Source organism: Vidua macroura, chromosome 9 (assembly GCF_024509145.1).
Source record: "Vidua macroura isolate BioBank_ID:100142 chromosome 9, ASM2450914v1, whole genome shotgun sequence".
NCBI lineage: Eukaryota > Metazoa > Chordata > Aves > Passeriformes > Viduidae > Vidua > Vidua macroura.
The window spans coordinates 28,896,948-28,917,749 of NC_071579.1; the positions used below are offsets into that span (position 1 = coordinate 28,896,948).

The window sequence follows — 20,802 nt, forward strand, 5'->3', positions numbered from 1 at the left end:
AAAAGGTTTGTGCAGCAGAACAGTGACAACTCTCCCCATAGTGCCAGGAGCTATGAAATGATGAGAAACACCCAGCACACATTTAAATCAGGCAGGAATATTGTGGCAGATGTGACACACCAACAGAGCAACTTTTGGAGCGGATTAATTTTTGCCTGCCATGAAAGTGATTTGTAAATTATCTCCCAGATCTTGCTTTTAGGTTGTTGAACCACAAGCTGAGTGTCACCCCATGCTGTTTCCCTAATGAGTAACTCATTCCTCCTGGATGGACTGGAACTCTGTGGGCTGGTATGACCAGACACCATTTAGTGATTTCTTCTCCTGAAAAACCAGCAATGGAAAACCCATCAGCTCTCTAGGCTGGGGAGAGGTCTGGGAGGGAAATAAAAGGGAAAAAGCAGCAGAGGGTTTGCTGCTAGACCTGGTTTGTAACTCTGCAATGCAGAGGGGAGATGGGAAGTGAAGAGTGAACAGCGCACTCCAGGAAAACACAAGCTCTCCTTCCTTCCTTCCAGTGACTCAAGCTCTTCCACATGTCCCAGGGTGAGGGACAGAAAATTCCTACAGGAACTCTCATGCTCTGAGAAAGACTGGGCCATAGAGAGATGTCTGTCAGCTCCAGAGAACCCACCCTGGACACCACTGGTACCTCAGAGTGTCTACGCTCCAATCTTACACCCAAATCTGCCTTTGCCACAGCTTCATTTCATCCCCAAAACTCCAGGGACTCCTCTTGACATTCTCATGCCCCATCCTCTCAGTGCACTGTCTGATTTTGCAACACTTCAGCCCTTCCATTGCTGGTGCAAAACATTCTCCTTCCAGGAGGACACCAGTTCCCCCTAAATCTGGCTGCCTACACCCATCACTCACAGGAGGTAACAGCCAGAGGCAGTGCTGTAGTTGATTAGAAATGTCATAGAAAATGCTCTGATATCCCATTTTCCTCCACAGTAATTTACTTCCCCTTTTGCATAATAAAATTATTCAATTTGCAGTGTGTTGTTTGTAATTTGTGGACAAATTGCAGTGGTGTCAATCACGGAGTAACTACAGAACTCAGAGATAATGTATTAAAATTAAACCAGGATAAGCAATACCAGGCAGGAGTTCATGCAAAATTGACTGATTTCAATACATAATTAACCAGACTAAGGCTCAGTGTCATGAAAGGAGAACGAGTGCAAGTTCAAGCTGAATTTCACTCCATTTGACTGCAAGACCGGGAAGTTTCACTGCACCTTGAGCTTCATCATGGAGTCCTGGCATAACTTGTCCCCTCGGGCAGCAGAAACCTCATCGATCCCGATCAGCTTGGCCTTGTAGCGGACACCGTCACCTTTGAACCTCTTTATCAAAGTGGCTTCGCTGCGATCCTGACCTGCAAAGACAACGTGGGCATGAGGATACTCACAGGAGGGCAAAGAGGAACAAGGGAAGGGACACGGCCAAGTGGCAAATCAGGTCAAACCCCGAACATTTCAGTGGAATTAGAAGGGAATGCTCACTCGATGAAACCTGTTGGCCACGCTACCCCAAAGGAGTTTGAACTGTCGCCGTACAAAATCTCCAGCACAGAAATTAGGTTTGGACAGAAGTAAGAGATAAACCTGAATCACAGCTTGTGGATCTGGAAGTGTCAGGCTGAGTCAAGGGAAATATAGGTTGGATATTAGGAAAAAGTTTTTTATGGAAAGAGTGATAAAGTTCTGGAATGGCTGCCCGGGGAGGTGGTGGAGTCACCATCCCTGGACGTGTTTAAACAAAGCCTGGATGTGGCATTGGGTGCCAGGGCTTAGCTGAGGTTAGGGCATGGCTTGGACTTGATGATCTTTAAAGTCTCTTCCATCCAACCTTGTGATTCTGTGAATTCTGTGAAAACTTGTGATCTGTATGAGTACTTTCAATCCCAACACACAGGAGAATTCTACGTTTTGCAGACAAAACTCTAACATGCCACTATTTCCTTGTAAAATGACTAATCTAAGCAATATTTACACTACTAACACTTGAAAGGTGGAAAACCAAATACCAAATTGTATTGTTTGTCTATAGAATACTGATGCTTTAAAACTCCTGGTTCTACTCTTTTTGCACATAAACATACACAGAAACAACGTAACTGGCAAAGGCTGCTCTTGCAGGCTCACCCTGAGAAGCTTAAAAGAAGGCAAAAAATATGTTTCTTAATAAAAATGCTTGGGTTTTAGTTGTCTCTTTTTTTTGCTATTTTGTTTTCATTACAGGAGTAGTAGTAGTAGTAGTAGTAGAAGTATTTAAATTATTAAACTATTTTTATCTCCACACAGAAATTCTTTCACTTTTACCCTTCCAATTCTCTTTCCCCCATCCTGCTGGGGGAAGTGAGTGCCTGCATGGTGCTTTGTTGTCAGCTGAGGTTAAACCATGACACCAACATACCTAAATTACCTGAACCATGTCACTATGACACCACAACAGCCCACAAAAGAAACATCTTTGTCAGAAAAACTTTCCCCCCTTCCCTGAGTATCTGCAGAACAGTTTTTACTGTGTTTCAGCCGGAAGAAAAATGTTAGTTAGGGAATCAGTCTTCCTAAAATTGATTAAACATATATTTTGCAGCTGCCTGTGGAATTTTTTACTAGGATCTCAAAAAAACCCAGGAGTGAGCTGTAAATAACTGCAACCAAACAAACAACAGCCAAAGCACAAAGAAGCAGGCAGAACGGTGAGATATTACACAATTTACAGTTTCTTGGACCCAACAGATTTCTCAAAAAAAACCCCTCCCTAAACATTGACAGACATTGCTAAAATTTACACTATTGGCACGTAAGGGCTCTGGTCAGATTCTTGCAGCTCATGTAAGAGAATGAACCAAAAACCACAGTCTGATACAAAGGAGTCACAGGTCAGGATCTAGTCTTAGTCTACATTTGAGAATGCTGGCCCAAACTTTCTCCAGAGCTCATTCCTATTTAAAAAGTCAGATTAAAGCACTAAAAAAATAGTATCATTAATAGAATAAATTTTATTAGTACATGAAGATTAATATAATTGACACTGTACAGCTGTTTATTGATAAGAAGAAGCACAGAAAAAACTTTGGGGAAAAAATACTGTTTTGTTTTGCATTTCCATTAAAAGCACCTTCGTTAGCAGTCAACACTGGCTAACTTTGCTAATTTATACACCCATCAAGTTCATCAACCAGTTAGGTTATTAACTACGGAATTAAGTCTTTACAACACCATTATGAGCATATATGACCAGCAAGGAGCACTTCCAAAGGAAGATATTCATTTGGTTCCCTTCCCCTCAGAGTAAAGCACTATGAACTAATGATGGATTAAATGTATATTAAGAAAACAGAGCTATTTTAAGCATTTTGAGATATTCAAGTATGTTTGAGCTCACAAATACTATTTCTTTCAATGAAAAACATCAGCTCAGAGCAATGTTTTAATGCCTCATTTGTAGCCCTTTAAAAATAAGGCAGCTCTGAAGTGCTGCTGTGATAGTCCAGCAGCCACCCAAGTGTTTCCCTTGATTTCTTCTCACCCCTCAAAATAACTAAGCAGGGCTAAAACTTCATGCTCTAACATTACCTTGTATTTAAAAGAAAAAAAAAAAGGCAGATAAGACACAAGTGATGAATCAGAAACTCTCAGCAGTGCTAATATCATTCCCCAGGGAAACATCAAGGCAGATGTTGGCACTATCAGCTAGAAACAATGAAAAACCATTTCCCACTTTCAGCCTCTGGAGCAGGGCAGGAGGGAAGACATCTGGAGACAAAACAGAGTACAACAATAACAGTGGACTTTTCCATATGTCTTTTACACTTGCAAAGACATCCTGTTGATTTGCAATAACTACGATCCAATTCCAACAGCTTCCTTACCCGAAACTTCCAACTTCACGCCTTCGGTAGAGCCAAAGGCAGCTGTGAGCTGACAGCAGGAGCACGTCAAGTGCTCAAGAGTCTTTTCTGGGTCCAAGTCGTGACTGTGACCCTGCATTCATGTGTTATTTTAACATTTATACTTGTTTCAACCTCTGCTGTGTTTTACTGCACGTAACTAAATCCCTGCCATTAGCAGCCCACTCAAACACAACTTACGGCCGTGTCTGCTTCGGCACAGGTCCCATGTCAATTATGACCCAGATTAAGCAGGATGAAGTGCTTCTGGGATAAATGACTGGGAAAAATCATCAGCCTGAAAATGATGTAGATATTTGAAACCGCGGTGGAAGCTGCAAATTGCTGGAGACTACAAATTCATCCGTGAAACCCCAGAGCATATGTCCCGTGCAGAGCACACAGAGTGCACACGCACGCTGCCCTATATTGTGGGCCAGCCATCTGCAGGCCACCACTCCTCAGCACACACCCACATCTCCTCCGATGTGTATTCACCCCTATTCCCAAATTTTGGTGCTGAAATCTCCCTACCTGCTTGGGAAATTACCATGTGGCACTGTCAGTGCAGTTGATTTTACAGCACCCATGAGGTGTGTGAGATTTATGGGAGGGTGATATTTCATTTGAACCCTGGACACTTTGGAAAGTAGATAGTCCAGACTGTCATAAACATCTCATCATTGAAACAAAAAAGGGTGGGGTTTTTAATGACAGCTCTTGAACGAGGTTCTTTCTGTATTTGAAACTGCATAAATAAGAGATGCCTGAATTACGAGGCTGTAATTCTTCCTAGGCTTCAGAGGAGGGGGAGTGAGAATATTAAACCACTAAACCAGAGGCTGTGCCCGTGCCAGGAACACGCCCAGGGAAGTGAATCTCTCCTTCCATGTAACAGGAAAAGTCAAGCTTTGCTCCTTTGCATCTCTTGCTTTTATCAGTGGAGCTCTGCCATCAAGCCTGGCTCTCCAGCCATCCCTGCCACCACACTGGATGGGTACCAGCCCCTGGAAGGAAAATTATTCTGGATACAGGGATGCACTTACTGCCAGAGCTGAGTTTTATTTCAATACTGTGAAGCCACATCTTGGGATTAGGTAACATCTCCATGGTTCAAAGAGGGACAGTCATCTGTGAAGGTTTTATGCAACACTGAGGCTTGAGATCAGCAATCATTATTAGGCCATGATCTGCAGCAAAATTAGAAGCCCGTGTTCAATGACAACCACTCCTCTCTCCACAACACATTTCCTGAAATCCTGTTTTAGCAATTCTTGACTAGAGAACAGCAGCCATGCCAAATCACTCTGGGTAAGCAGCTGATGTCCATTGCAGCTGCTCACCTGCCCCCTGCACAGGGAGGAACATCCCCAGAGTTCTTCTTCAGAAGAACTCTGAAGAACCATTCTAAAAGGATCCTAAATTAAATGTCTGTGTCAAAACTATTCAAGATCAATGGGTGCTTTCCAACGGTTTGCTCTAAAATGCTTTCATAGTGTTTTTCATAAGCAAAAGGATTTTCATAAGAAGTAACCCAGGCATTTGTTCCCAACTCAACACAAGCAATTTACAATCCAAAATGGAACAAGGTTATCAAAATTAAAATCAAATTGATTCTCATGCCAAAAAATTAGAAAAAATGCAGAAGCTAAAAACCCACTAAGAAGTCATACAAATTCAGTTTAAAGAGGTGATTACTTTTAATTAGAAAATGTGCTGATCTTGATCCAGGGAAAGTTTTGTTTGCAGTGTATAGATTTATAGTCCTCAGAGGCCCTTAAAATGTAAATGTAAGAGTAATTATTTCATTTTTATCTACTTTTGTGGATGTCACCACACACCCTGGAGCCATGTATGCTCCAGCTGGACCCCCTGCTTCTTCATGAGAAGGAAAACACGACCTTTGCTGCGAAGCTGTGACACTGCACTTGGACTTTCACAGTCTTTTAAGAGAACAATAAATGCCCAGAGCTGGGTGATGCAATGTGCTCCCAAACTCCCATCTGAAATGGAAAGAGGGTGAGCAGCACGATCAGCATTAAGGTGCTTTATCCATCTCACTAAAGCTACTGCAGAAGTCATAAACCCTGTTTGGAATGCAGTCAATCATTTTTATTCAAGGCACTATACCTTAATTAAATTGAGACTCCTTCAAGCAAGCTGGAGACAGCCCCAAACCCAAACCCCAAGTGCTCAGCCCACGTGCCTCAAGTCCAGTCAGTCCCAAGGGGTGACTGGCAAGCAGTCCAAGAGCGAGAGGAGCTGTTATGGAAGATCCAGGATGGAGCAGCCCGAGCTGAATTCCAGAGGTGCTCCTGGGGCTGTACCCAGCAGCAGGTGCTGGGGCTCCTTGGGAAGCTGCACCCAAGGCAGCACCATCCCCTGCCTTTGCCACCAAGAGGGAGAGATGTGTTTGTGTCAGGATATCTGGCTCTGACACTGCTCTGCAGCCTGCAGCTCAGCCCGGGTTTGCTTCCTAGGCGCTGTGTATTTCAGCCAGTGTTCCCTCATTTATCCTCACTCGTGGTACAAGCCAAGGATTACACTTGATTTCAGCTCTCAGCCCCACAGAACACCAAGCTAACACTGTATTAATATGCTAAAGTTTAGAGCAAACGCTGTTCATCCTCCCAGGGGATCTGTGAGTGTAATTCATAAATAGAAAAATAAAATAAAGCCAAGCCCCGCTGCAGTGAGAGCACTGTTGCTCTTTCTGTCCTGCCCACAACGCACTCAGCATTCCTCGTAGCATCCGCTAATCTAAACCAATAACCCTGGAAATGGCTATATCCTTTATTTAAATGTGTGAAGCCCTCAGGGCATAATCTGAATTTCTTGATTTTACGACTGTAAAATATATAATGATATTATCACCAAAGTCAATAACATGCTCCTGGCAATCAATTCGCTGGAGAACGACACAGCGCTGTCTTTTCTTTTCTACTTCTTTTCTAACTAATAAACTGTCAAAGTTGTATCCATTCAAATTATGCACACATTCAAATTATAAACCTGAAATAACACCTCCTCCTGTATCACAGGACTGAAAAACAATCCCATACACACTTATAAACAGCCTACATCTGCCTGGGGCAATTAGCATTTTTATGGGTTTTTATGGCATCAACGCAGTGGAAAATACAAAACACTGTGGTGCAGAATGACCTCTAAGATGCCACACAGACTGAAGACTCCTAAATTAATTGCTAAGTGAAAGGTTTTCCCATTAGCTGTGCATATATATGCACCTAAACACACATATATACATGCATAATCTTATCTATTTGCACATATAGACACACATGATGCACAGGTTCATTTGGTGTCAATTATCCTGAGAAAACTCACAGCAATTTTAATCAACTACAGATTTCCCTAGAAAAAAAGCCCCTAAGTACATAAACAGGTGTAAAAGAGAAAATACTCACATGCAATTAAATGTGCCTTTCAGTACAGCAGGAACTAAAAGGAACCATGAAGATAACTCTGATTACTCTCCTTGACAGCACATTTTCCTCAGTGCCTTCACAGAACCTCAAGACCGACACAGAGGGCTCAAAATGATCCATCACACAAAGGAATGGATCATGACACTACAAACCCAGGAATTCTTGCTTCATAACCATAAAAAAGTTCTGTGCAGAATGTTAATTTGGGGTTATAAAGCAGAGAACCCTTCACACGTTCTCAGATTCTCCTGGCATCTGTTAATCTAATTGCTGAAATGTTCTAGGAAACTTAAGAGGTGCTGGGTCATTTGTCACTGTCTCTAGGAGCACAGCTGCACAACCCTCTTGTGGGCATCCACAGATCTGCCACAGAAAATTTTTTTCCTCTTTTAACATAACATTTTAGAAAAGAAACCACATTGTACCTAGCAGGCTATGTACTCAAAATCTAATCTTCTGGTGTCAGCACTAGCATTCTCTTGCTCTACCAATATTTCTCAAATGAGATTCTTGCAATTAGCCATTTAAATTTTTTTTTCTCCTTAAAAAGGACAGATACTTGAAAGTTTAATTTCAAGATCAATACTTCATCTCAAGTGACCAGAGCATAGTCGCAGCACGATTTGCTCATGACATCAAGCACTGCTGTCTTTTAAATGAAGACATACTTTGGATTTCACACTTTATTTCAGTGATAAAGGCTAATCCCTAGCAGCTGAAAAAAACCTACTGATGGAGTGAAATACAACCTTTTTAGGGAGACACCACCCTAAAAAGCATGTTAAAATTTTGTGAGGAATAAGAACCTCTTTCCATGTCAGTGCCTGTACAAAAGCTTGTTTACAGTATATGGTCACAACCTGAGTGCAAACTTCTCCTTTCATCAATTGATAGGAAATCTCCTAAAAAAGTCTGCAAGGTGTTGTTCTGGGGTGCTTTTAATGCCCTGTTTTGACAGCAACACAATTTGTCCTGAACTAAAAGACTGAGAATACTTCTACAGAAAATGATAAACCACGTAAAGAGGGGACAGAGAAACCACTCCGAAGGCTCAAGGAACTTCTATTATGGTTTAATTTAAAAACATTACCTCCAATTTTAAGCACAGATAAAGGCTCTCCAGGAAAACTCAATCATCATTCAGGCTATCATCTCAGCAGTGCTCCCCAATCGTTCAGCGCTGCTGTTCACAAAACCTCAAACTCAGAGATTTTATGGCTTCTGGCATTATTAGCCTGAGAATTACTGTACTTGAAGGCACCCACACAGCCCCACTCCTAGAACCAAGTCTCCTCTGCAAGGAAATAAGGTGTTTCCCATGTTATTTGCTGTCCTTGATCAGCTTTATAAGCAGAGATGTTGTTTATCAAGTGACAGCGACTTGCACTCGCCAAGTTTTTATCTTAACGCTTAATGTAAGATGAGCACAATGCACATTTTACCATCTCCAAAGCAAAATGGTTGCATGGACTGGATTAAATTATTAAATTATTTCTTTATACTACAATGAAGGCCATGTGAGTATGTCAGGGGAAGGGTTCTGCTATTTATAGAGGAGGCCTCAGTATAAAATAATGTTTGATTAAAACTTGGGACAAATCTCAGTGATGGAGAGTCTGGGCTGAGCACCCGGGAGAAGGCAGTGATTGAGCACCCAGGCTCCACGGGCAGATGACAAAGCACTCATTTTCCTTTTAGCCAGAAGGCTCACTGATCAATTTTATTTTCTTAGATGGTTTTTGAGATGACAGAATATGGGCACATCTTCAGACACAGAAATGACCAAAAGCTGAATGTAATTAAACTTCCTTTCAGCCTCTGTACCATGCAAGTCTTCATAAATCTTTGAAAGTCATTTTGTAAAGGAGCTTTTTGCAGGCTGCGGGTAGAAGCAGCTGAAATTCCAAATTCTACATTGATTTAAAGTGAAATGAGACCCTGCAATAAAATTTCATTTTGGGGTACTAACCTTGTTCAGCAAGCCCCAGGGAATGACCAGAAGTGAAACCAGGGAAACTTGGCAGTCCATTTTCCGCTGTTAGAGAATTAAAATGATGTTTTCTGGACAACCAGAGGGGAAGGGCAAAGACAGGTATTTGTGGACTCTCCTCTTAGGAGACGGAAGATAGTTTAGCAATCTTTGTTCACCTAATGTTTCAAGGCTTAGGTAAATGTTTAAATCAAACAGACATCAAAATGTCAAGTACATAAAGCCCTTGGGAAAACAGGGTCATCAGCTGTTTCATTCCTTACCCACTTGCCTGGGACTCAGAATGAAACCAGATGTTTCTGAGCTAAAACCAGCTAAGAAAAGGTAACTGATGTTACAGTGATCCTTAATTTGCATTAATATGTGCGCTGCGTTTGGATGGGGCATTGTAAAAGCCCAAGCACTCTGAAAACCAAAGGACCTGTTACAGCTGTACTTACATGAACGAGCAAAACAGTCCCAATGGGGCACTCAGCTGATACCATCTGCTGCCAAAAATCTCTGTACATGACTTCCAAAGCAGCAAGGACAGCCCAGTGCAAAGGGGCTGCTAAATAACCCCAGAATGTGTCATTTCCCAACCAAATCTGAACTTGTTGGGGCTGAAGAAAGTCAGATAGAATTGCTTTTCCTTTCAAGCTCCACCACAGCACTGAGAATCACCTCAAAGCAGATGAAAAATCAGCCAACACAAGGAATACTGACAATTTACAGATAAGCATCTTATTAATATTTTGGTATGTGAACATGTAACAAGATCCGCAGACCTGCTGGATCTCCCCGATTCCTCTTTAATCCTACAAAAACTGTAAGAGCTCAGAACTCATGAAAAAAATAATCAAGCTGTTTTTCTGTGCCTCCCCATATCTGGCTTTAAGTATGCAGTTTTCAAGAACAATTTTAATTAGACTTTCACTAATCCAGGACACAGACACGCACGTGTTTACACGCGACACCCCAAACTCATGTCAAGACACACACATTCAAAATTTACACTTCAAAGCCTGCAAAATATATTCTGCTGATGAGCCTACCAAAGAGTTTAGTTTTTGTTAAGTATAAAGAAAGAGAAAGGGTGGAGAATCCGTTCACTTCATACAAATACCAGTTTCCTGTGCTGCCCTAAGATAAATGTTAATTCCCCGGGACTATAAAAAGAGCAAGTTAAGAAAAGGTTATGCTCTGCTGATTAACATTCCCAAACTTCTTACACGTTCAGTTAGAGAAAAAAACCCTTCCGTTCAAGATAACTAATTACAGCCACTGAAGTCCCAAAGACAAGAGCAATAGCCTGTAACAGCTAAAGCAGGAGGACAAAGCCATTCATTGATTTACACTTCACCCTCTCCTGTCACCACTGTGGTTCCCCCTGCACCAGTGCTGAGTGCAGGCACAGAAACGGGGCTTTGCACCACACTGGATGGTGCCAGAGCCACCTCTCCCCTCCCAGCCATCCCCTTTGTCAATGCAGAACTTCATCCTGCTGAAGGCTGATGTCAGTGCTCTGCAGAACGTGCAACACACCAGGCTGGGAACATCTGCAAACTGCACAGTCTGGGGGCTGTGCTTGTGGTCCTTCACTGATTTCCTGTGATGCCTCAGGTTTTAGCTTTTATATTTTTCAGATTCTGTGCTGCTTTAGTGTGTAGTTCTAAGCTTCATAGTAAGGGATGGTGAGCTCTCTTCACAGAGTAGGGAGACAAAAGAATTGCTTTCTAGCTTGGGACCAAGGACAAATGATCCAAAATCTCAGGCTCAAAAGCACAAACGTGGGCTGAAGAGAGAAAAACAAGCAGGATGGGACTGCATGGGCTAAAGCTGGAATGGGACAATGAACTGCAAGGTGCAAATGGAGCAGAGCTGATCCCAGTGAGAGCCCCCGGGAGCGCTCGTTCATTTTGGGACCATTTTGGTTCATCTTAGGTGCAGCCCTGGCTGGGCTCTTGTGCTGCCCAAGGTGGATCCATTGAGGCCTCCTAATAAATCCCTGCTTCACTCTTTAACTCTGTCCAGCCTCTGCTCTAGGTCAGCCTTCACAAGGCACCACCTTCCTCAGCGCAAATAAAGTCTCACCTAAATCACAGAACTTGGTCTTCAGGGAGAGAAGGTGAAAGTCACCCTTGAAGCATTAAAGCTTCCCATCCCCACTTCCCACATCACTTAAACCCCAGAACCACTTCAGATCCCACTGAGAAAAGACTCCAGCAGAAAATGTCAGCACAACTGCAGAACAATCCTCATCTTTCTTCCAATGGAATTAGTGGCCCTGACATTTACATCTGCATTATTAGCAGTTCTGATAATATTGGTGTAAAACACACCTCTAGAATGTGCAGACCTCTAAGTTTCTGCCTTAAAAAGCTGGCTCCAAGAGCATAGCATTAAAGGCAGCACATGGCCTCAAAAGCGAACTACACATCCACCCTACAGTACCTATTCTCATGCAGAAAAAGAATTAAAGTGTTGTGCTAAAAAAAAAAAAAAAACCACAGCAAATAGGTGTCTAGAAATGATCTTAAGATCACATTAACTCAATAAGAAAACCAGCTGCTATTTAGTTTCTGTAGTCAAATGGAAATACCAGTATTCACCACATGGCAGTCAACAAAAAAAATAAAAAAAACCCAAACCACTCTTTCCCTGCTGAAATTGTTCACATTTTGTTATCCAATGTTTCAGGAAGAAAATTATTTTCATTTTGGCTTCCCACTGCCTCTGCAACATCAGAGAATGTCTCTCCCTGCTGGAAAAACAATAGGAGGCAAAGAGGAAAGCAGTTTTCTTCCCGAGACTTTGGACTAAAAAACGCCATCAATTTTGAAATTACAACAGTGGCAAAGTGCTTTGTTCAATCGGGTCCTTTCATTTTTGCCTCCTGCTGCTGTTCCTATTGTCAAAGTGGCAGCAGGAGGCAGGAATGAAAGGACTACTGCTGGCAGTCACCCTTGGGCAAACTGCTGACAAGAAGTAAAACACCCCTGTGCCAGAGAGGATTCCAGAGGTAAGAAATTGGGGTTTGCACATCTCTGGTGTGTGCAAAGCCACGGAGGATCAGCACATGAGGATAACTCCTCTGCTCCTGGAACTGATTGGGCATCAAGGAGCCAAAGTGTTTGGGAACTGAGAGTGAATTGTTGGGAAAGTAAGGAAATACAATAAAAACAAACCAGCAAATCCCACCAGCTAACTCTGCGTCAAGTAAGAGGAAAGGAAACTTTCCCCAGCCAGGAGAACCTGGAGACTTCTTCAGCTATTGAGTAGATGGTCTGATTTGTAAGGGTACAAGGACCCAAGTGACCATGTCTGAATCCAAAGAGCATACTGGTGTGTGAGAAGAAGCAGGACAAAATACTGCAGTCGAGTGCTGAAATTTTTACGAATTGTAACACATTTACTGAGCCACCTGCAGAGCAGTCCAGTGTTTCAGAGCTGGTAATTTGAAGAGCAACCAGAAAGAAATCACTACCAACGCTCCTCCAAACACTGCAAGCCAGAGAGAAGCTCCTAAAGCAGTGACTGTGACCAACCCAAGTAATCACCTCTGTCTCTTGCCCTTGGGTGAGGCTTCCAAAGAATCCAAATTCAGCTGCAAATCAGTGTCCTGCAAACAGGACTCTCTTTTAAAAGGATGCCTTTATTCCCTGAAAGGAGGAGCTCCGTCCCCAGCTGAGCACCACCTGAAGGGGTCTCTGCTTGCAGCCCACAATGCTGGGTCTGGCAGCTGGGCACTGCAAGGATGACTGAACTGCATCCTTTTTGGAAGAAATATGGGACAGTTTAAGCTAATTCTAGGAAATTTTAAGCAGCTGGAGCAAATCAAGATAGAGGATAGGAGCTGTGTCTCAGCCTGGCCCTGCTTCAGTCTTGGAAAGGAACAGATCTGCCAATATGATACACGTGGTTTTACTACCTTTGTGCTAACAAGTGTTCATTACAAGAGAGCAAAACATTCCCCTGAAGACCTTGAGGAAAAGTCTGAACAAAGTCGACTTCATCTGCAGAGATTCTCTGAAAACAGAGAAAACAACTGGGAAGCGAAAAAAGGGGCTACTAAAATGGGATATGCTATTATTTTTCATTGCATGGATTTAATAAAAGGAGGGTTATCTTTGCTGAAACTGAGCCATGAAAAAGGTACTTTTCCCCCAGTAAAAATAAAAAGCATGATACTTTACAAATAAAATCACTATTATTACTTGTGCTAGAACTGAACAACAAAAACTTATGAAGCTTGAAAACTCTATTCTGTGCAATAAGCACCTAAAATGTTTCATCACCTGTGTTTGTTAAAATAATAAAGGGAGATTATTTTTTTATAAGAATCCATATAAACCTAAACTGAGAAGACTCTTTTCCCAAGGTCAGAGTTCTCTGTTAACTTAACCTATAGAAAATCCTTGTCATATTAACTGAAAGGACATGCAGATAAAATCAGTCTGCTGAAATCAACACTTGGCATAAGGAGCAGCTGCAGGGGGAAAAGAAGATTCTATTTACACCATCAAAATATTACCAGATTTTTAAAACATTATTATTCCTCTTGCAGTTGTGCTTATCTTCTGAAAAGACCTGTCTATTTGGTGTAATGCTCTCATTATTTGGCTGCTGATACCATCAAGATTTGCTGGCTATTTCTACCTCTACCTCTAACAGATTTTTCGAGACCACGCTGAAAACACTGATCAAATGATGCAGGAATCCTTCTCTGGACTGCACCCCAAGGCCTCCTCAATAGCTTGCCTATAACTTACTCATTTACAAACAAAATTGACTGTGTCTAATCTCCGTGCAAAAAACCCAACAATTTAATAATTTAATGTCTCTATGCAGCTTAGAATATTATAAGATCAGGCATTGCTGTGCCAGGTTAGTCTGCTATTAGCTGGGGGATTCTCAGGCATCTGTCATGCAAAGTAGGTCAATTTCTAGCCATATAATTCTGATTATGTCAAAATATTTATTCATGAGTTTTCTAATTCAACGTACTTCAAATAAGTCATATTTATGTGAAGAAAAAAAAAACAACCCACATCTAAATTATGGTTGTTAACAACTGGGTTATCACAGCTTCAAACATTCTGCTAATCCAGAGATGTGGAGAATGTTTTTTCCTCGCAATGTACTATGTAGTAACAGAATTGTTTTCATTTCCCATTTGCAGTTATTTTTAGCCTGGTTTCTCAAGGAAACAAGAGGAACACAGCCAGACACTCCCTGGGTGTCATGTGGGAATGTGCAGAGCAATGGAAACCCCCATCCTCCCTTCTCGTGCCTGGATTAACACATGAACCTTCGGGCCAATTGCAGTCAAGTCTCATCCATATCCTGATTTTTGCACTTTACCAGGCAGGGGGAAATAGATGGTGCAATAGAAGAGAACCCTCCTGTGGATGGATGTGCTGAGGAGAGGCCTCACTTGAGCCTTGTCTTTCCTTAGAGCTCAGACCAACATGAAAAGCAAAGAAAACAGGCTTCCCTGGTCCCTCAGTGCACGAGAGGCCTTCCAGCAAAATTAAGAGATTGCCAGGAGGAAAGGGGGATGGATTTACAATGGATGTCATTATCCACATGCTCCACAAGATCTAACTCCTCCCAGGGAGAGATCAGGAACGACTCCAAGCTGCAGGCAACACTCCTGCAGTACCAGAGAGATGGAAAAGTTCACAGATTCATGGAATCAACCCATCTGCCATCTTCCACTATCCCAGGTTGCTCCAAGCCCTGTCCAACCTGGCCTTGAACACTTCTAGGGATGGGGCAGCCACAGCTTCTCTGGGAATCACCTCATGACCCTGCTGAGCCGAGCTCTGACCATTTGATCACATAAATTCAAGAGCAAGCAACAACTCCAAGGTTTTCAGTGCTGTTGCAACCAAAGAAAAGGTCTTCAGGATCTCCATTTCCTTCACTGCACCGACCTTGCTGCAGCATTCAGATTACCTGTTGATTTCTCTTGTTTTTACCAGTCCTTGCTTTCATCACTACCCACATGTCAGGTTCCATACTGTACCCACCATATCCCTATTAAATATCCTAAAAAAGGCTTGGCAGAACAAAATCTTTTAACTTTCCTCCCCAGCTAAATGCTGCCTAAGCCTACACTTCATCTTTTAATACACTGCCAGAAGGTACAATGGAAATTGTATAGTGCCATCATTCCTGAGACAAAAAATGATGAGCCTAATTCTTGTCTTTACTGTGTTTTCTTTCCTGCCATTCCAGCATGTCCCAGATTAAGAAGCAAGATGCATTCTATTTCCCATCTGTATGGCAGTTGTCTTCCATTAAGTGGGCAGTTTTCCTTATCTCTTCCACAGCCAATCTTCTCTCAGGGGAGACATCTGCTGATAATGGACCACTGAGTGTCACTGCATGACTGATAAGAACTAAACATCCCATTGTGAGATGCTGCGCCCAGAGGGAGGAGCCAAACATTCCTAACTGGATATAATCTGGGTCTGGGAGCTAAACATTCCTAACTGGATATAATCTGGGTCTGGGAGCTAAACATTCCTAACTGGATATAATCTGGGCTTTGGGGACATGAGAGTCAGCCTTCCCACTGGTTCCCAAGAGGAACAGCTGGGGTTTTCCACTGGACCTTCAAAGGAAGACTACACCCTTCTACAGGATCACTGCTCCAACAGAACCACATCTGCCACTCCAGGAGGACTGCAGCCATTCCAATTTGGACTGCTACCAACACGCTGGCCAAAGGGGTGTCACTGACTCTGTCAGTGATTTTTCTTTTGTATTATTACATGTATTACATGTATTTTGTTTCTTTTCCCTTTTCCTAATAAATTGTATTTCTGACTTGGAGTCTCTCACTGGCTTTGCTTTCAAACCAGAACACAGCACCACACTGGAAAGTGAAAATGAAGAGGCAGCACCCAGCAACGCCCACAGTGAGGTCCAAAGGACACAGAGGCCACGCACACGTCCTCCTCCTCAGTCACCTGCAAGAGCTAATGTGTGTCTGTCTCTAAGATTCTTTACTTCCAGAACAGAATGGAAGGAATGGTTTGACATTTCATCAGTTTAGGAGTTTTCCCTGCACAACAGAGGGAGTTTAAACCTTTTGGTGGTCACCTCTGTGCACGACTTGAACCATCAAGTCGCCTTGATACACCTGAGCTAGAAAGGCTGCACCTGAAAAAAATCATGAGAAGGATGAAATTCACCAACCATGCAGCTTCTTTTAAATAAAAATATGTGTTTCTGGGGACCATTGTAAGAAGCTATGCACCACTCTTGAGCCCTCAGTCCTCTGACACCTGTAGGAGCTGCACAAAATCACTGCAGCCATCACTCCCATGTTTGCTGGAGTATGCACAGAGCTGTGTTCTGTCAGTGACCTTTTTAATCAAAGGGAAGAAAAGGGGGGGTATTAACACTTTTAAATGCTTTCAACTGCCAGGGTCCTAATATTAATTTTCTAAACATTCTTCCACCCGGGTAATTAAACCATGATCTGTGTTTCCTTTGTGTGGCTGCTTCTCATGCAGGGATTTAAATGCTATGTTTTGTTTCATCTGTAATTGTTTTCCCTTAGACCTTTCTGGTGGAGTCTGTGGGCATTCAGTGTAATCTGATTGTTGATTACATCCACAGCATTTATTTCAAGGCCTGTTGGGCTGGTTTGAAAGAATCACAATAGTGGCTAACAAGTCTAATCTCAGAACTATCATTTAAGAAAAACTCTTTGAAGGTTTAAATGCCAGTTCTTTCTTCAATCACCCTCCTACGTGATGCTCCCCACAAAAACACTATTTGATATTAAAATCATCAACACTGAGCCTGAAATGGCTGATCAAAATATAAATTTATGTGATAAAACCTATTTCTACTGTGTAGATTTTATAGTAAGGAGACTACTGTTATGTCAAAAACCCTTCACATTTTAGAAAAATTAACAATGCAAGACAAGGCAAGTTACAGCAGATGTTGTAAGATGAGGAAGACTTCATCCTTGGAATCATATTTTGGCAAGCAGAAGTTTAAAAATCATGCAGAACTTGGGCAATCTCTGACAGTGCCTTTTGGTGGTGTGTGCTGCCCATCCTTCACTTGCACAAGTTTCAAGTTCCTTGCCTACAACCTTCCTTAGGAAAATGCGTGGGTTTGATTTTGTTTCAGATGATTTGATTCCCAGCTCTGGGGCCCTCAGCATAAGAAGGACTTGGATCCAGTACAGGGGAGGTCACAGAGATGCTCTGAGGGCTGCAGGATGCACAAAAAAGAACCCACACGTGCAGGACTGGCCTTGGTCGGGGTTGAGCTGACTAAACATCTGTCTGAATAATGGCACTGCTCAGCAAAGGAGTTAATAACAGCAGACAGAACAGGATTCATTTAATCAGCCATGTATTTCTCTGATTACCACAAACAAAGAAACAGGATTGGATGACAATTTGGAGAGCTTGGTAAACTTCAGCAGTGCCTTGTAATGAAGCCTTGGCAAAGAAGTAAGTGATATACAAAGATTTTTCACACTGAAGCGGTATAAACATGGTTTCCACTTTTAGAAATGTATCCTAGCAACTCATAGGAATGGTTTTAAAAGACAGCTGGACAAAACTATAATTTGGAATGAAACCAGATGCAATTGCTAAACCAGCAAATCTGGTGGTCCCAAGCTGGTGCTGGAGCACCAGCTCAACTGTGATCCAAGATGTTGAGGAAAGAAACACCAGGAGAAACAGATGTTTCAAAGCTAACATCTGCAAAGATTCACTAAAAAAGATGCATCAGAGTTGGTGGAAAGTATTCCAAATTTTGTATTCCTTTGTTACTGATGTAGCAAATCTCTTTGGCTTCCAGTAGCAAGGCCTGCTGGACATGTACCTCCTGTTTCACATTTGCATGACACCAGACAGAGGTGCAGGATGCACGACTGGGTTTAATGTATCAGAAGATCACTCAATTCCATTGCAAATCAAAAACATTTCAGTCAGTTTTTGAGGACAAAGCTGAATGAAGGGACTTGTATAATAATGCACAGACCTTGATTAAATAACCATAATTCAGTAGAGAGATTCTGCTGACATCACCAGCAAGAAAAAAGGTTCACAAAACCACCCATGAATGCAAAAAGAGCCTAAACTGTATTCCAGGTTAGTCCTGAGACTCCATTGCACTATTGGCAGTGGAGATAAACCATGTTTAGATACAGCAGGTCATGTTTTAAAGCCCTCCAAGGAGCTTAAACACAAGAGAAGAGCATCCCACTCTTGAGATGGAAAGAGAATAGCCCTCAGGATATGCCCAATTCTGCTGTGGGGGATTATTTTGCTTTCCAACCACTGTTTACATGTGAACTACAGCACAGGGCACACAGAGAATAATTAACTATCAGGCTGTAAATTCAGATACTCTGGGGTTATTATCTTAGTCATAAATCTTTGCAACTTCAGCCAGAAGTGGCTGTGACAGGCAGAAGGTTCCACAGGTGAGCCCAGACTGGATCCTGATCTTGTGTTCAAGGACTGAGCAAGGGGTTCTTGGGGGAGGGGGAAGAGTTGGGGCATTTTTAGGGGTTAAGGTTGTTTTTTAACCAACACCTACCATACATCCCCCCGGGCAGCTTAGTTATCAAGAAGAAGGTGTATTATACTGAATATCTAATGGGTAAGATTATTTTTAACCAGCATAGATATATATAACTTCCTCAAAATTTACATGTAAGAGTTTGCTAGAGGCTACTTTTCCATAAGTAACATTAGTTAATTTTCACTCTCACGTGGCATCCTGAATATTTGAAGGGAGGCTCAATTCTTTGATTTTTCTTTTCTCCAGAGGTCGAAGTTTTAACAATTCTGTTACAAAATTTGTCAACAGATAAATTTTACCAAACCAGACATGCACAGACTGCAACATAAAGCACATTTCATTTTGTTTCAATTGAAAACATTGATAAATATAATATATTCCTCCAGACTGCATACAAGGGGTCAAATCCAGACATCTGGTTTTGGTTCACTGAAATGGAGTCATGTATTACTGTTTTTCCTCTATATGGATTGGTTTCTGTTATCAACATTGAATTGGATCGCAACTGCTTTTGTTGCCCAATTATTCACTATCATCCTACCTTTCATGGCTTCACTGTTAACTTTCAGTTCTCCTGCTCTGGACCTTATTTTACTCTTACTGAACATCCCTGCCCCTCTGTCTGGCTTATGGTACTGGTTCAGGGTGACTGACTTCATAATTTTATTATCCCTTCCCCTCTTTCCCAGTTCATGTATTGCTTCTGAACTTTAACACTTTTGCACTTCTCAAGAAAATGGGAATAAAGTAAGATGAAGATTAAACTGAAATTCAAATGGAGAGCAGCCTAGCCAACATTACATTTGGATTTATTTTGGGAAAAAAATCTTAAGATCTTTTGTTCTAAATAGAGTTGCTGACCTAGAAACATACATTCATTTCTGGAAATAAATCAAAATTCCTCCTATGTTAATCTAATTGCACCAGTGGAAGCTAAGTAGTCCCTTAAGTAATTTAAGTTTCCTTATTTGAGGGGGAAAAAATTAAATTAAAAAAAAATCAGACCTTTCCCATCGCTGAGAGTGTGTTTTGTAGAACAAGCCAGTTATGATTAATTTCTCTGTTTGCAGTAGCAAAGGCATTTATTTTCCTTTAAAACTGGAATAGGTGTGAGCAGATAGTCTGGTTTTTAGGGAGCACTGTATTAGCAAGTGAATAACACCAAAGTATATAAAACAGTCTAGGTTTGATTGCCTGCTTTTGTTTTACTGTCACTGTCATAAAAGGTCCCCACAAAATCTGCTGATTTCTGAAATACAGGAAGCTCAGAAATAGGAACCTTTTTCTGGAGGCAGCTGCAATGAAAGAAAGTGGAAACCTCAAGGAATTAATGATCCTGCCGCGTCTCCTACCTCGTGCAATCATGAGGCTGTTTTATAAAAGGGCAGCGGCGCCAATCATCCAAATCATCCCTTTTCCTGCAGTGCTGGTGCTGGAAGGAAAGGAGGAACACTTGCTCTGTGCCCAGGAAAGGGGCACAGCCCAGGAGGGTTCAAGGGGCTGTGCCTGGAGCCAGGGACTGGAAATTGGAGCAGGCATTGCTGTCACAGAATTTATTCAGGCCTGTGATGTCCTGTGAATCCCTTTCCCTCACTCAAAATGTTCTCTACAAATATCTCTTGGTCTACAGTAATTACCTGGGGATTAGGAACAGCTAATAAAACCCCCTCTTGAAAGGCTGGATGAATTTGAGATGATAACAAGGTTGTGATGTGCCTAAGGGAGCAGAGGCATCCTTCTGATTGTAATTTAATCAACCTTGATTAAAAGAAAGAAACATTTACCTGTAGCCTGTTCAATAATTTTTGATAAAATCTCTACTCCAGCACACAGCCAATCAATCTCTCCCACCTCCCATGCTTCCCATAAACTCAGATCTCATCTACACCTGCCCCAAGAATGCC

General features: G+C 42.0%; 1 protein-coding gene across 3 annotated transcripts in view; it reads right to left on the reverse strand.

Annotated features, from left to right (window-relative positions):
* Window positions 1-20,802, reverse strand: part of DAB1 (DAB adaptor protein 1) — a 143,660-nt gene that overhangs the window by 55,480 nt on the left and 67,378 nt on the right. For all 3 annotated transcript variants that reach the window (XM_053985430.1, XM_053985429.1, XM_053985428.1), the window contains one exon: window positions 1,245-1,384. In XM_053985430.1, the coding sequence (XP_053841405.1) occupies window positions 1,245-1,384 (140 nt within the window). The remainder of the gene's footprint in view (window positions 1-1,244; window positions 1,385-20,802) is intronic.